This window comes from Ipomoea nil, unplaced genomic scaffold (genome assembly GCF_001879475.1).
Source record: "Ipomoea nil cultivar Tokyo-kokei standard unplaced genomic scaffold, Asagao_1.1 scaffold0805, whole genome shotgun sequence".
Classification (NCBI taxonomy): Eukaryota; Viridiplantae; Streptophyta; class Magnoliopsida; order Solanales; family Convolvulaceae; genus Ipomoea; species Ipomoea nil.
The window spans coordinates 925,373-940,865 of NW_017617233.1; the positions used below are offsets into that span (position 1 = coordinate 925,373).

At 39.4% G+C, this 15,493-nt stretch overlaps 3 protein-coding genes across 3 annotated transcripts; 1 reads left to right on the forward strand and 2 right to left on the reverse strand.

Annotated features, from left to right (window-relative positions):
- Positions 1-22: 22 nt before the first annotated feature.
- Positions 23-1,965, reverse strand: LOC109177718 (protein ROOT PRIMORDIUM DEFECTIVE 1). Its single transcript, XM_019327151.1, has one exon. The coding sequence runs from the start codon at positions 1,831-1,833 to the stop codon at positions 610-612; it is 1,224 nt and encodes a 407-aa protein (XP_019182696.1). The 5' UTR covers positions 1,834-1,965; the 3' UTR covers positions 23-609.
- Positions 1,966-4,169: 2,204 nt separating this feature from the next.
- On the forward strand, positions 4,170-9,006 carry LOC109177716 (ATP-dependent zinc metalloprotease FTSH 6, chloroplastic). Its single transcript, XM_019327149.1, has 6 exons — positions 4,170-4,866; positions 5,028-5,239; positions 5,603-5,931; positions 6,535-6,848; positions 7,041-7,281; positions 8,469-9,006. Exons 1-6 carry the CDS (start codon positions 4,271-4,273, stop codon positions 8,811-8,813), a joined length of 2,037 nt encoding a protein of 678 aa, XP_019182694.1. The 5' UTR covers positions 4,170-4,270; the 3' UTR covers positions 8,814-9,006.
- A 1,240-nt stretch (positions 9,007-10,246) lies between these two features.
- Positions 10,247-15,237, reverse strand: LOC109177715 (probable metal-nicotianamine transporter YSL7). The gene is made up of 6 exons (XM_019327148.1): positions 14,673-15,237; positions 12,336-12,499; positions 12,150-12,247; positions 11,929-12,063; positions 11,635-11,824; positions 10,247-11,531 (listed from the first exon to the last, which is right to left on the reverse strand). The coding sequence occupies exons 1-6, from the start codon at positions 15,091-15,093 to the stop codon at positions 10,437-10,439; spliced, it is 2,103 nt and encodes a 700-aa protein (XP_019182693.1). The 5' UTR covers positions 15,094-15,237; the 3' UTR covers positions 10,247-10,436.
- Positions 15,238-15,493: the final 256 nt, after the last annotated feature.

A 15,493-nucleotide genomic window follows, 5' to 3' on the forward strand; every position in this document is an offset into this window, starting at 1 on the left:
GTATTTGATGACAGCAGTGTTATGAAATTGAAACAAAGAACACCAGATTCATATGAAAAACATTTAAAGAATTCAATCTCATCTGTTGTTAGCTAAGTTACTACCTAATTATTTTGTCTCTTCCAATTCAGACTCTTCACCCTGGCTGACACTCTTTGCTCCAGGAACACCTCCAGACATCCCACACCGTCCCATAGCAACAAGATGAGGAAGCTTAATCCTGGCGTCGTAAACAAGGAATGGTTCAATTAGGCAACCCCTTGGTATTTGGTAAGCCTCTAAGAAAAACAATACGCCTCCCACGATGTCCCATAGCACAGGGTTTGGTTCGATTAGGCTACCCTTTTCATAAGCCTCTCTAAGAAAAACAGTATGCATATACCCTTTAGTGGACAAGTAGAACATCCCAGGATGATCCAAAAACAAGCCCCTTATATTCAGATCAATCCCAAAATACTTCCTAAAATGGCTAATCTTTTCAACCTCTACTATCTTCTCCACTGTCAAATTCGAGAACTCGTGAACTATCCAAATTGCCATCTTCTCCTTTGCCATTGTTTGCCTCTTAGTCATCTTCAATCCCTCATGTGTTGTTAGACAAGTCACTCCCTAATTATTTTCGACCTCATCCAATTCAGACTCTTCTTCACCGCGTTTTGCTCCAGAAACACCTCCAGACATCCCACGATGTCCCATAGCAACAAGATGAAGAAGCTTCCTCCTAGCGTCGTACACAGGGTTTGGTTCGATTAGGCAACCCCGTTCGTAAGCCTCTCTAAGAAAAACACTATGCCTATACCCTTTAGTGGATAAGTAGAACATCCCAGGATGATCCAAAAACAAGTCCCTGATATTCAGATCAATCCCAAACCACTTCCTAAAATGGCTAATCTTTTCAACCTCCACCATCTTCTCCACTGTCAAACTCAAGAACTCATGAACTATCCCTACTGCCCTCTTCTCCTTCGCCATCGTTTGCCTCTTAGTCATCTTCTTCTTCACACAGGTCACCAATTCCTCGTATGGCCCGATGTATGGTATGCCTTGCCATTCTTTAACTTTAGCCTTAAAATCCCTCTTCAACCTCATTCCAGGAGGATATGAATGCTTAAAACTATAGAGAATTTCAGTCCTATCAACACTGCAATCCTCTCCACAACACTCCTTGATCCTCCAATTTTCAACAGCAGCAACAAGGCTATCCTTTGGCACTTCAGTCACAAGTTTCAATACATGAGTGTTAGGTTCATTCCCATCATCAAGTGCAAAAAGATGAGAATTCTCTGCGATTACAGAGCTCTCGAAATCATCCGGTAGCCCTAGCTCTTTCCAGACCTTGAAAATAGCTCGGAGCGGCACCGTTTTAGTGAGCGACATTGATAGAACCCGGACCAATCGCTCCACCGCAAGGGGAAGTGAGGCATTGATGGCTTGTGCCTCTAATCGGGCGATTTCCAGTGCGGTTTCAGTGAGCGCACAGTACGGCTGAGACTTGGCGGTGTGGTAGAAAATGCGGAAGATGTGAGGATACCTGCGGAGGAAGGCGGTGGCGCCGCGGTTGAGGTGGAGCCTCTGAGAGAGGCGGCTGAGGAAATCCACGGAGACGGAAGGCGGATTGGAGCGGCTAGCAAGGATGAGGTCTTGGATGGCGATGACTCTGAAGAGGTTTTTGAACTTCTCCATGAGCTTCTCGAAGGTTATGTCTCTAGCTCTCGATGCTACATACTCGGCTGAGGTGGTTTTGCAGCGGAGATGGACAGTTGCGGCGGCGGCGGAGGAGGAGCAGGAGGTAGGAGGTTTAGAACTTAGTTTCCTCAGAATGCGAATTGCCATCGTCTATGTCGCCTCTCCGCCGCTGCTTTCCGGCGGTTCTGCGCTACTAGTTTACCAAATGGTGGTGGAAAGTCGGCGGTGGATCGGACGGGAGCCCAATGAACTGAAATTGGAACCGGCAAAAAAACCAAAATCACATATTTTATCTATAACCTCTAAGCTTTTAGATATTACAAATTTTACCAAAGTTTTGAAATTATCCTATCCTTTTGGCCCTGTTACAAATTTTGGCCCCTATCAAGAATGTTCACTATGATCCCAAAAGGAGTAACTAAATGGATAGATTATAATTTTTATATTTAATGGTCACAAGTTTAATATATAAACTCTATACTTATGTAAATTTTATCAATGTAACAATTATTTTATACAAAAATATTGCACGGATCGCACCTCATCATCTCCACATTGATCATGCACCTTTAAATCGATTGATCAATCACTTTACGTATCAATTAATTACCCTTGGTTGATAGGTCAAGTGCCAAATAGTACCATGAACCAACAACGAAATGTCATCCCACACACTAATCTTACATAAGTGATTATTCGACTCACAAACCAAAAAAAATTGTTCACCTAGCATTTTTTACAGGTTACCCTGTTGCCTAGATGACATGGCTCCGGTTAAAATTGACGTGGAAGCTGATTAAAACATTTCCTTCGATTTGACGAGAACATCGGAGATCAAATGTTAAAATTCCACCGTCGGTGACCACTGCAATGACCCTCTGACTGCTCGGTATAACCGTCAACAAGGTACGACCAAAAACTTGCATCCGGGATCTAATCGCCATTGCTTTACTTTCGTTTCAATGCTAAAATTGCCCCGCCATTGCTTCATCTGAACGAACACTGATCTAGAGCTATCACATTCTATCTAAAACTCTAGTTTTTATTTTAATTATAATTTTTTTCATTTCTGAGATCTCTTTTTGCAAAATTGTAATTCAGCAGTCCGTCTTTTACTTCTTTGGATCAGAATTTGTTTGTTATATATGACGGTAGATTATTCAGATCAAATTTATTTCCAATATTCTTTCTAACCTTCTCGGTTCCAGTCTTCTCGATTTAGGGATTTAGGGTTTCGAATTACAAATACAAATTAGGGCTTAGGGCTTAAGCTAGGCAATTAGAGATTTGGAAAAATGAGATTCTTCAGACATTGAAAGGGATTCGAAATACGCATGAAAATGAGGTTGATTTTGCCTAAATTATTACATTAAACAGATGAATTGATGCCACATCTACTCACGTCTCTGCCACATCTACAAAACACCACACACCGCAGCCAAGTCACCGCCACATCACAAACTTATAACCTTTAACTTGAAGGTAACCTGTAAAAAATGCTAGGTGAACAAATTTTTTTGGTTTGTGAATCAAATAATCACTTATGTAAAATTAGGGTGCGGTATGACATTTCGTTGTTGATTCATGGTGCTATTTGGCACTTGAGCCTTTTTTTTTATCTATACCACTTGTTCACCCTTTACATGTTTTTCTATAAATCAATGTAATTGTTATCAGAAAGTATGCACCCAAGTCAGCAAAAAAACACAAGGAGATAAATCAATTTAAATTGTCTATAACTAATCGACTTAAACTAAGAATGTCAATAAATAACTTTCAAGGAAATTCATACATAACATTTAATGATTATCAAACTAAGAGCATCTCCAATAATTGTAAATTTTGAAGAGTTTTTGCAGGTGTAACTAGAAAAGAGAAGATGAGAAAGGAGGAAAAAAAAAACAAAAACAAAATCTGAAGAAAAAAAACCAAAATAAAAATAAAAAGTAAAGATTTACGCCTCACACGAGGCAAACTCAATTTTTTTTAATGGTGGAGTCCACTGTGGAGACAAGAACTCATCCTCGCTTATAAGAACCCTAATTATTTTTTCTCTTCTCCCTCTCTCCCATATAGTATTAGAACCTTAAAAGATGAACCAAAAATTACTATTGTGATTGTCCTAACTAGACCAAGTGACCAACTTACCATGGTTGCCCTAAGCTCACCCTTCACCCCTTCTACACAACTCTAGATTTGTTAGCTTAGCTAAGATCTTATCAAGGTATGTAAGATGTTAGGAAGCAAGATGACTTGTCATCTTAGGTGTACTAGGAACACAGTTCCGGTTATTGATAACATTTCATTAATCATCTATCCTAAACTAGAGACCAAAATTTTCCCAAGTGTATGGCTTAACCAAAAAAGAGCTATACTATTAGTCTGTCAACATCCAACTACACACTTCTTGATTCCAACACTAAAACGAAAGACAAAACTGTCACCACAACCTCAAACCTACCAGAAACATCCCATTCCCACCATATTTGAACACTCTTTCCCTCCCAATTCTCTAACCAAACATTAACTCAATCCCCCCAAAAAAACCATACATCTGATCTGGTTCCTAGGATCAAGAATCCACATGAAAATGTCAGCAGCCATATCTCTATCTGTTTCCCACCTCCCAATCTGCAAATCCCACCATGAATCTCTTCCCAAACTCCCCAACAAGGAAAACTCCTGCCCAAGAACACCTTTAGATGCAAAACTGAACAGGAGAAAGTTGTTGCAGAACACTGGGCTGAGCCTGATAGGTGGAGCATTATTATCTGCAAGAAGAGCAGATGCAGAAACTGAAGCCCCATCAGATGCAAGCTCGAGTAGAATGTCGTACTCGAGATTCTTGGAGTACTTGGATCAGGGTGCTGTGAAGAAGGTGGATTTGTTTCAGAACAATGGAAGTTTTGCAGTGGTGGAGATACAGAATCCCAATAATCCGAACAAGATCCAGAGAGTGAAGGTTCAGTTGCCTGGGCTGCCACAAGAGCTTCTGAGGAAACTGAAGGAGAAAGAAGTAGACTTTGGTGCTTATCCTATGGAGATAAACGTCATAGCTTCTCTCCTTGATCTGCTGGGGAATTTAGCTTTCCCTTTGGTTTTGATTGGCATCAGTTTACTGTTAAGAAGCTCCTCTTCCAATAGCCCTGGTGGCCCAAATTTGCCTTTTGGACTAGGAAGGTATGTTACATATGGAATAATGGATGTCTATCTTAGCACGAAATCCACGAAGTAACCAATAAGATACAAAAATTTAGAATCAAGATCAAAATATTTTAGTCTTATAAAAAATAAGCTAACCCGAAATTAAAAACTGGTTGAAATATTAACCATGCATGCAGGAGCAAAGCAAAGTTCCAGATGGAGCCTAATACAGGAATAACATTTGAGGATGTAGCAGGAGTTGATGAGGCGAAACGAGATTTTCAAGAAATCGTGGAGTTCTTAAAGACCCCTGAGAAATTCACAGCAGTTGGGGCAAAGATCCCAAAGGGTGTGCTCCTAGTTGGCCCACCTGGCACAGGAAAGACATTGCTTGCAAAGGCCATTGCAGGTAGTTAGGGATGTCAATCGAACTAACCCGTTCAATTTCAGACCAGTTCTCTACCAAGCTTACATATAAATTTCTCATATATCTTGTGAAACAAATAATAGTCTTAAGTGCCAAGCAATTTGTGCTCAGATGACATGTAGTGACCTCTCATGTGGGAGGTCATGAGATCGAGCCTCAGTGGAGGCGTTGTTGACTCTGTGTGCTTCATTATGTTTGAACAGATACTACAATGTAATAGAGTCAGTAACATTCAAAAAATAATAGCCTTAAGTGGCTTGAATTATCGGGTTAATCCACTAAACTTTTCGAGTTTATGGGTTCAGCTTATCGGTTTTGGACTAAGATTGACATCTCTAAATGCAGGAGAGGCGGGGGTTCCTTTCTTCTCGCTCTCGGGTTCGGAGTTCATTGAGATGTTTGTAGGGGTGGGGGCTTCAAGAGTGAGGGATTTGTTCAACAAGGCAAAGCAGAACTCACCTTGCATAGTGTTCATTGATGAAATCGACGCCGTTGGGCGCCAAAGAGGCACCGGCATTGGTGGAGGGAATGATGAAAGAGAGCAAACACTTAACCAGCTGCTCACAGAAATGGATGGTTTTACAGGCAACACGGGAGTCATAGTCATTGCTGCTACAAACAGACCTGATGTTCTTGATCAAGCTTTGCTTAGACCAGGAAGATTTGACAGACAGGTTAGCCATAAATATAATGTCATCATAGGGATGTCAATTAAACCAACCAGTTTGATTTCGGGCTAACTTTTTTCAACCCAAACTCTAAAATACATGGTTGGAAAAATTGTTAGGTGCACCTCGAGCGCTCGGGGTGTCTAGTGCTTAGGGTGCCTAAGCTGCAATTAATCAGGCGCCCGTGTATTTTTTATTTTTTTAATACTAAAATATTAAATATTAATTTAAAAAACACCTTGAACAATTTAGAGTTATTTATCTCAAAAAGATAGTAAAATAACTCATTTTAAAAAGAAGGGAACAATAGTTAATCGGCCGACTAGGCGACCTAATTGGGGTCGAGGCGGTCTAGTCGGTGCTTAGGAGGCATAGTAGGGACCTAGAAAGCCTAGGTTGCGCTTAAGCGGCCTAGTCTGCTGCCTAAATCACTGATTAAGGTGATATGCTAGGTGGTCGGCCAGCGCCCAGCGCTGATTAATCGCAGATGGAATTTTTACGACACTACTAAAATGTTGATATTAACGGGCCATTTTATCAGTTTCAGGCTAAAATTGACATCCCTATCTAATCATATATCCGCTAAATTTTAATTTTATTTACTTGCAGGTTAGTGTTGGATTACCAGATATAAGAGGCAGGGAAGAAATCCTAAAGGTGCACAGCAGCAACAAGAAGCTGGACAAAGATGTATCTCTGAGTGTGATAGCCATGAGAACCCCTGGGTTCAGTGGAGCTGATCTTGCTAATCTCATGAACGAGGCTGCCATTCTTGCTGGCAGAAGAGGAAAACACAAGATTACTTCCACAGAGATCGATGATTCGATCGACAGAATCGTAGCAGGAATGGAGGGAACAAAAATGACAGACGGAAAGAGCAAGATTTTAGTTGCATACCATGAAATTGGACATGCCATCTGCGCGTAAGCTCATCACCCTTCCTTGGGTTTTTTGGATCGACTATTTTGTATGTAATCAGCTATCAGCTAACAGCTAATTACTAAACATTTTTCTATAATTAACTAGTCAAACCCACGAACAGTTATCACTTATCAACTTTATTTACCAAACATCCCATATATTCCTAATTTAAATGTGTGGTTTGTTGTATACAGGAGTTTGACACCAGGCCATGATGCAGTGCAGAAAGTGTCATTGATCCCACGAGGCCAAGCCCGGGGCCTAACATGGTTCCTCCCTGGAGAAGATCCAACTTTAGTTTCGAAGCAGCAACTCTTTGCCAGAATCGTGGGAGGACTAGGAGGCCGAGCAGCAGAGGAAATCATTTTTGGTGAACCAGAAATCACTACTGGTGCAGCAGGAGACCTGCAACAAGTCACTCAAATAGCAAGACAGGTAATATAATGTTAACAAATCCACACAAGATCAATAAACTAACAATAGTTGTATAGCATATATGATGTGGTAAATACGATCAAGTCACAATTTGTAAGGTTGGATCATTAGTGAATCCTTTAGTGATTTCTAATTTGCTTATTAGTTTAAGTTTGAGGCTCGAGTTATGACGTGAGGTCAGAGTTTTTCTAGCTACATAGTGTTAGGTAGAGATGTCAAAAGTTCCCCTCTCAGTCATAAATATGGTATTTATAAGTAACGAAAATCGACACATGCCGGACTCTTGGCATGCCTGTCACATGTTGTGCATGCAGTTGGTAAACTCGAGAATAGTGCCTCGTTGGTCATGTGTGCTTAGATTCCTAATCACCCACTAAGATGGGCTAGGTTAAGGCCCGAAACCTATGCCTAATTTCTTAGCTTGCTCGGGATGACCGTCCCGACCTGAACTGATTGGACCGGTCCCAAAGCAACGGTTTGCCCCCGCAGCCTCTAGCTAGCTCGACAAGATCGAGCTCAAGGTCGAGAATAATCCCTCTGGTCAACTCGACCGGATACTGAGTAGGTATACAGAGGGAGGTATACTCTGAAAATATTCCCTATCAATATACAAACAAGGAAAACGATAATGTTTTAACTGTTATAATTAGTGGGGTGCCATTTGATTTTTCAAAAATTATGCCGGAATATTAATCTTTAAATTTATGAACATATATACTAGTTTATTAATATTAAACTATGAGTTTATGAACATATGATATATAATTTCTGAACATTAAGTTTTGAGTTTTTAACATATTTAAGGCATATTATGATTAATTTATGAACATGTAATAGAGTAAATGTTGTAGTGTCTAATTTATGAACTTTAAGTTTTAAATTTATGAATCTTTGAGTTTCTAGAGATATAGTGTCTAGCTTGTTTCCGAGTATTAAGCTAAATTTTGAGTTTCAATGTCTAGTTTTTCAACTTTAAACTAAATTTTGAGTTTCTAAACATACAGTTTTAAGTTTTTGAACATATAAACTGTTAACACCACTAAAGGTGAAAAATAAAAATATTTTTTTTGACCAAAAACGATGTTCCACATTGTAAGATGGACCATTGTACATGATATCGAATAGACAGGTTTATAGGTCCTAAGTTCTTATAAGGTTGTCTGATGTTTTGTTGTTTGGGTGAACAGATGGTGACAATGTTTGGGATGTCTGAGATTGGGCCATGGGCATTGCTGGATCCATCAGCACAAAGTGGAGATTTGGTGCTGAGAATGCTAGCAAGAAACCAAATGTCAGAGAAACTAGCAGAAGATATTGATGCATCAGTGAAGCAAATAATCGAAAAAGCATATGAGATAGCAAAGAATCACATCAAGAACAACAGGGAAGCCATTGACAAGCTAGTGGAGGTCCTCCTGGAGAAGGAGACTATCACTGGGGATGAGTTCAGGGCAATCCTCTCAGAATTCACTCAAATCCCTTCAATCAATTTAGTAAACAACAAACCAATTCGCGAACTGATCGAAGCCTAAATAAATTAAATAGCTGCTATGTAGTTGTTAGATCACTTCATAGTTTCATAGTACTCTGCTAATGGAAGATGAAGAGAAGCTTCAAAAACAAAACTTTCCATTCATGGCTTCTTCTACAACATGTTTAATATATATATATGTTATATGTATATACATTGTGAGTCATGGATGTTGAAGAACAACGAACCCAGAAAGCTAAAAAGGAAAATTAAGGCGCAGGGTTTTTATTGGATGACCAAACGTCGAGCACATAGAGTGCAGTAATATCTGCGTTTGTTCTTGAAACAGATGGGGAGAAAGCAGAAGCTCCAATGGCTCTCCACATCCATGGCTTGAACCACTCCGCCGCAGTAAGGGCACGCCCCCGGCGCCACCTGCTTGCCCACCACCCTCTCATCTTCATCGCACACAAACACCAAACACATCTTCTTCTTCTTGATCTGATCTTCTTCTTAGCTCACTCTTCTGGGATGTTTTGATGAATAAAACTTAGAGAAATCAGAAGGTGGATAAGAAAAGTTGGGATTTTGAGGCTTGATTTCTGTACATGAGGGGGTGGAGAGAGATCGGTGTGTATATATAGACGGGGAGTGTTTCGGAATCTAGAGAAAACCGGTATTATCTAGAAGGAATATTATTTATGGAGATAAAAGATAACATCAGCATAATGGAATTTTCCACTCGGATTTTTCGTCGGCCTTGCCATGTGGGCGTATCATATTTCCGACAGCTTCTTCATTAAGGTACTAGGAAAAAAAATAAAATAATAGAATAATGTTAAATTGACCCCTAAACGTAATATGAAAATACAATTAGGCTATTGAACGAAAAAAAAGGTACAATTAGACCACTGAACACTCTAAAAATGTATAAGTAGACTATTGAACATTCCAAATGTATGTAATTTCATCGGATAACAGGTTACTATCAATTTTAAAAGGTTATCTGCTTACATGGTAGTTGAGTTGACATTTTTAATAAATTTTAATAATAAATTTTTTAAAAAATTTTTTTAAAAAAAACCGATTAGCCACCCCATCGTTTTTTTTTTTGCCATCTCGTCGTTTTTTTAAAAAAATTATTATTAAAATTTATTAAAAATTATTAAAAATGCCAACTTGGCTGTCACGTAAGTAAGTAATCTGCTAAAATTTATTAAAAATGCCAACTTAGCTGCCACGTAAAGAGGTAACCTGTTGAAATTGATGATAACTTGCTATCAAGTGAAATTGCATACATTTGGAGTGTTCAATGGTTTAATTACACTTTTTTCGATCAGTGGTATAATTACATTTTCATGTTCCGTTCAGTGGTAAATTTAAACTGTAATCTAAACTAAAATCAAAGTTGTAGGGTAAAGTTCTCCCGGATAAATACGAAATAAATTAATTTAAATTGTTAATAACTAATCAACTCAAACTAAAAAGCATCTCTATTGAGAGTCAAACATGAAATCTTGTAAATTATAGAGCCAATTGTCTATCCAAAACACAACATACTAGGAGCATCAAAGACTAAATATTTTACCGTTGCAAACACTAAATATATATTACATTCAATTCTTACTATATGATAATGTACTGTAACATTTTGACAGTGAGATCAATAAGGATGAAGATTGATTCAAGAACCTAAGAATGCATCAACCCTTGTATTGGCTTTTCTTGACAGAAACTTCATGCAAATTGGTGGATTCACCCCAGCCAAAGCCAGAATTGATTGAGGTAATGTCCAGATTCCATCCCCACAGATTAGCCCAGAAGCCACTGCAGGTGCAAAAGCATCAGCCTTTCTCTTGTTCACCTTCCCCCACACAAACAGAATCAGACTTCCCAAGCACATATCGATGGCGAAGTAGCTGCCGAGATAGAACGGTATCGCCATTGCCATCGGGATGGGAACGAACCGGGCCCTCTTCTTCCCCACGGCATCCCGGATGGCGTTGATGACGATGGCTCCCGCGAAGAAGATGTAGCAGAGAGTGAGGCAGTTTTTGGGCAGGGCGGAGAAGCCTTCGACCCCGAGGATGGACATGTTACGGTAGACGAGGCCGTAGGGGGCGGGGTACTGTGAACCGGGCTGGCCTAGGTCGTGGAAGGCCTTGTAGAAGAGCCAAAACACGCAAGGGGAGATCACGCACCCCATTGCGGTTCCAATGATCTGGCTAACGAACATGGACCGGGGGGAAGCCAGGGTCATGTACCCAGTCTTGAAGTCCTGCGAGAGGTCTGAAGCCGTCGAGACGATGTTCATCATGACCCCACACGCAGCTAGCCCCGCGAGAACGCCCCCGTGTGACGCCCCCGCCCACGCCCCAATCGTGAAGATTGCGAGCTTCCCATAAGTAGACGCCAGGGACCAATCAGTGAGGCCAGCTCCATAAGCATTGCAAAAGGCAAGTACCGGTGCAACAATGTAGATCACCACGATGTGGTACCACTTCAGCTGGTGGAAGATGTGTGGAAGTGAAACGGTCGAGATTATGGCAATCACTACATAGCCCGCAATTGCAAACCACGTCGGGATTTGGTCCTTGAGGAAAAGCTCGGTTCTTCGCTTGTCATCAATCGACAACGAAGGCTCACTTGGCGATCTCCTAGCAACCGGGAGGACCGATTTGTTTTTGAATTGGTGATACAATCCATATAGTGTGTGCCCAAAGACTTTGCAGAAGTTGTAGAGACCATCACCAAGAATCAGGGCAATTGCTATGAAAACCTGCAGTTAATGAGACCAAAGATGTTAACGATCTTTTATCGAGGACCCTGCGTTCTTGCCCACAATCTATCACCCAAGAACCAGAAAGGAGAAAGAATATTACCCGGTAACCTTGCAAGCCATGAAGGCTGCTTTCACTGAGAGTTTCGGGATACCAGTGACCCTTCCTATCCTCTATAAGAGGCCACATTACCCCCCACGAAAGGATCCCCCCAAGTAACACCGAGACGTTGATCAGATATGGACAAATCATCCCAACACCCACATAAGTTGCCGAGAAATCAAAGTAAAACCTGTTTGCATAATTAGCCAAAGGAATACATTTAATAAACTTGAATCTTGAACCCTCAGCTTCTCTAATTGAAAGAAGGGATTGAAAAAAAAAAAAAAAACAGACCTGTTTTCATAAGCTTTGAGCCCAAAAGTGGGGAAATTTACAAACCCACAGGAATCCCCAGCAGTAAAAAACCACTGGAAGAAACCCCAGAGGAAACTGAAGGAGAAAAACTTCCCGAGAGCTCTAACTTGTTTCCTGCAAATCAAAACAACAAAACAGTAAAAATCAAATAACAAAATCGCTGCAGCACCGAGCAGTCATAATTCAAAAAGTTTGTATACTTTGCCAGCTTCGCTCCCTTCGGGGTATGAAAACTGTTGATTAAGTGAGCAGTAGCCGTGCCACTTGGATAAATGAGTTTGAAGTCTATGATCATTATCTGAAACACGATAACCAATAACACATCTTCATATCATTTCGATAATTTAATACGAGTTTATAACATCTGATGAATTGGTAATTAGTACCTTCCGAAGGGGAACCACAGAAAACAGCCCAAGAAAGCTGACAACAAAGAGGAACCCGATCATCCATGCCAGATTCAGTTCTTTAATATTCTGAGCATTGTTCGCTTCTGTTGATTGACTAGCGACAACACTGCTCATGCCAAACAGGTAGCTTCCAAAACCTCCTGCTCATCCAAATTCAAGACAAAGTATATAACAATGTTGAATTTACTCTCTAATAATTTTCTATATTCCTTAAAAAACGCCCAACGTTTAATGAATTCTCTTCTAAGAACGCCTAGAGAAGGGCATTTGCTAGCAGGTTTATAACCAATATAAGTCATCAGATCAGCTCAAATAACTAAATGTCAACTAATAAGTCAAGAAATCTGTCTGCAAAAGATGAAATGAATTCTGGAAAAAATTGAGACAAAAGCATGACAATCTTGCAAGACAAAATGTATACTAAACACTTGAATGTGTTAAAGAATTGTTCTTTATAGTGTGAAGATGTTCTCAACACCATGATTGGTGGGAATTGGGGCCCAAATATATTATATTTAAGTATGTGTTCCTTGTCATTCTTGACATGCTCCTATTATAAACTTAGGACCACCTTTTGTCCTTTTCAATATCCTATCAAAGTATGTGTCCTACCTACCATAACAAAAAATTTAATTTACCCTCGGGTGCAATAGGGTAAAAATCTTTAGTGTCGAGTGCTCACAAGAGGATGAAATTCTCATATTGTGGCTGTCAGAACTTGATCTTGCGTCCTTGGGTGTGTTCTTACACCTGGGAACCAACTAAACTACCCATGATGGCAATTTTTACATTTACCCTTCTACACCTAAAGTAAAAGATTGTCGTGAGGCAAAAGAAAATGATCTTTTCCTTGTGATAGAAATGAACTACATCAAAAAGTCAAGTGAACAGCACTCTAATCCATTGACCAAACTCATTGACCAGTTTACTTTTAATTGGGGGAATCTTGTATTAGATAAATACTAGTTTATGCATGTGATCTATAGAAAACACAGCTCAGCCACTGTACTGAAAAAGCAAGCATACACACTCACCATCACATATTCACATGTAGCAGTCATAGTCATATCAACAAGATCCAATATGAAATGGCAAGGAATGATCAAAGTCAACATCTTTGCTCCACTTACAACCAATCAGCTAAAAACCCAAATCCACCCTTTTTTAAGTGAAAAAAAAAAACCCGCAACCACTACTTGAGGGTACGGTGTGCACGGGGTAAACCTGCCTTGTGATCTTAATCGACAAATGACTAGGTAAATTAGCATAAATTGCTCATATTTGATCTGCTTAATCCGAAAAGGCCAATAGGCCACTCTTGTTCTTATTGTAATATATGTATGGCACCAAAATTAAAAATATAAACTTTTTCTACACAAAAGATTCTTCATTTAGAATTAACCAATTAAGAAAAATCCTACCCACTTTCAAACCCATAAGAAATATCCATTGGAAATGGATGGCCTAAAAGTGACAGGTAACAATAAAATACTACTCTTAAAGTTAGTCTTGAAAACAATAAAGATGTGCATGAGATTTCTATAGCAATTCTAGAAATTTACAGAAATTCATGCCTACCTAGGAGGGACCACATACTATACCTCTCCCATGCTAAATTCATAAGTAACCCAACAAATTACTTGATGATCTTACAAATTTAACTCTCAGAAGTAGTTTATTGACCTTTTAAGTTTGAGGATGATTTACCTCTTTACGGTCATTTTAAAGCTATGGTCATAAGACAGGTAAAATTCAATACAATTTCTATTGTAATCTGTACTATATATAAAAACAAACAAAATCCTGAACTTTAACTTCCCGCCCAATTCCTAAAAAATCTTTTTTCTTAATAAAATATAAAATATATTGATTTCTACTTTTCCATTTGTACAATAATTCTGGGTTAAAATTCTATTCTAATATTATAAAATAGTATAATACAATTCCTATTGTAATCTATACTATATATAAAAACAAAATCCTGAACTCGTCCAATTCCTAAAAAATCTCTCTTCCTAATAAAATATATTGATTTCTACTTTCTATTCCTACAATAATTATGGGTAAAATCCAAGACACAACTGCGGTTTCTCATCACTAAAAAACATGCTTTCTCGTGACCACACATGTGCCAAAAGGCTAGTGCTACTTTATCAAATCCTTTACTATAATAGAATTAACTAATTATATTCATGGTTAATCAATGCAAAATGTTAAAAGGTAATGTTTTTCTATGCAATCCAGCAGAGTAGGAATTGAAGTAATAAAAGTTTTGGCATTTGTGTGAGAAAAGGGTAGGAATTGAAGATTTACCGCTAAAGGCTATGCCGGAAGATGCAACAACACAGGTCTGAATCACAGTGTTTTCTTGCCTGGTAAAGGGCTGTTTGAGAAGCCCAGATTTCTCGAGCAATTTGGTCCAAGTCTTGAGGAAGAAGAAACCCAGGAGGCCGGCGGAGACATTGAGGGAGGGTATAATCCCAGTGGTGAGGTTGAGCTTCATGACGATGAAAGTGAAGAGAACGCTGAGGACGAAGCTGACAATGAAGGCCCTGAAAGTCAGCTGGCTCTGCCATGAAGGCACCGCTTCAGACTCGAACATCTTCTCCACGGACATATCCTCCTCCTCTCCTCCTTCTTCTCTCTGGCTCTTGCCGTCCATTATTGCGGCGCCATTTTCGAGCTCGGACCCGTTGTACGCCTCCCTTCTAGCAACGCTGCCGGAGCGATCCATTGGGCAGTTAATGAAACGGCGAGGGAGGAGGATTCTCTTCTTCTCCACTATAGACTATAGAGAGGTGCGTTTAATGGAATAATGGGACTTTGGGGAGTTTATTTATTGGAGTTGGTGGCTAGTGGCAATGCAACTTATACAAGATGAAAGGAAATACTATTACGGAGTAGGATTTGATTCTATATATCTATTTGAGTTTGTTTATGATTCGTAATTTTAGTCTTTATTTGTCTCCTCTAGTATATAGAATTGTAAAAATAATTTAATAACAGTTCTTTATCTGTTTTGGTATATAGAATTTGTACTTATCACGGTTAATATATTAATTCGTAATCCTAGTCTCTATCTGTCTCCTCTAGTATATAGAATTTGTACTTATCACTGTTAATGCATTAATTCG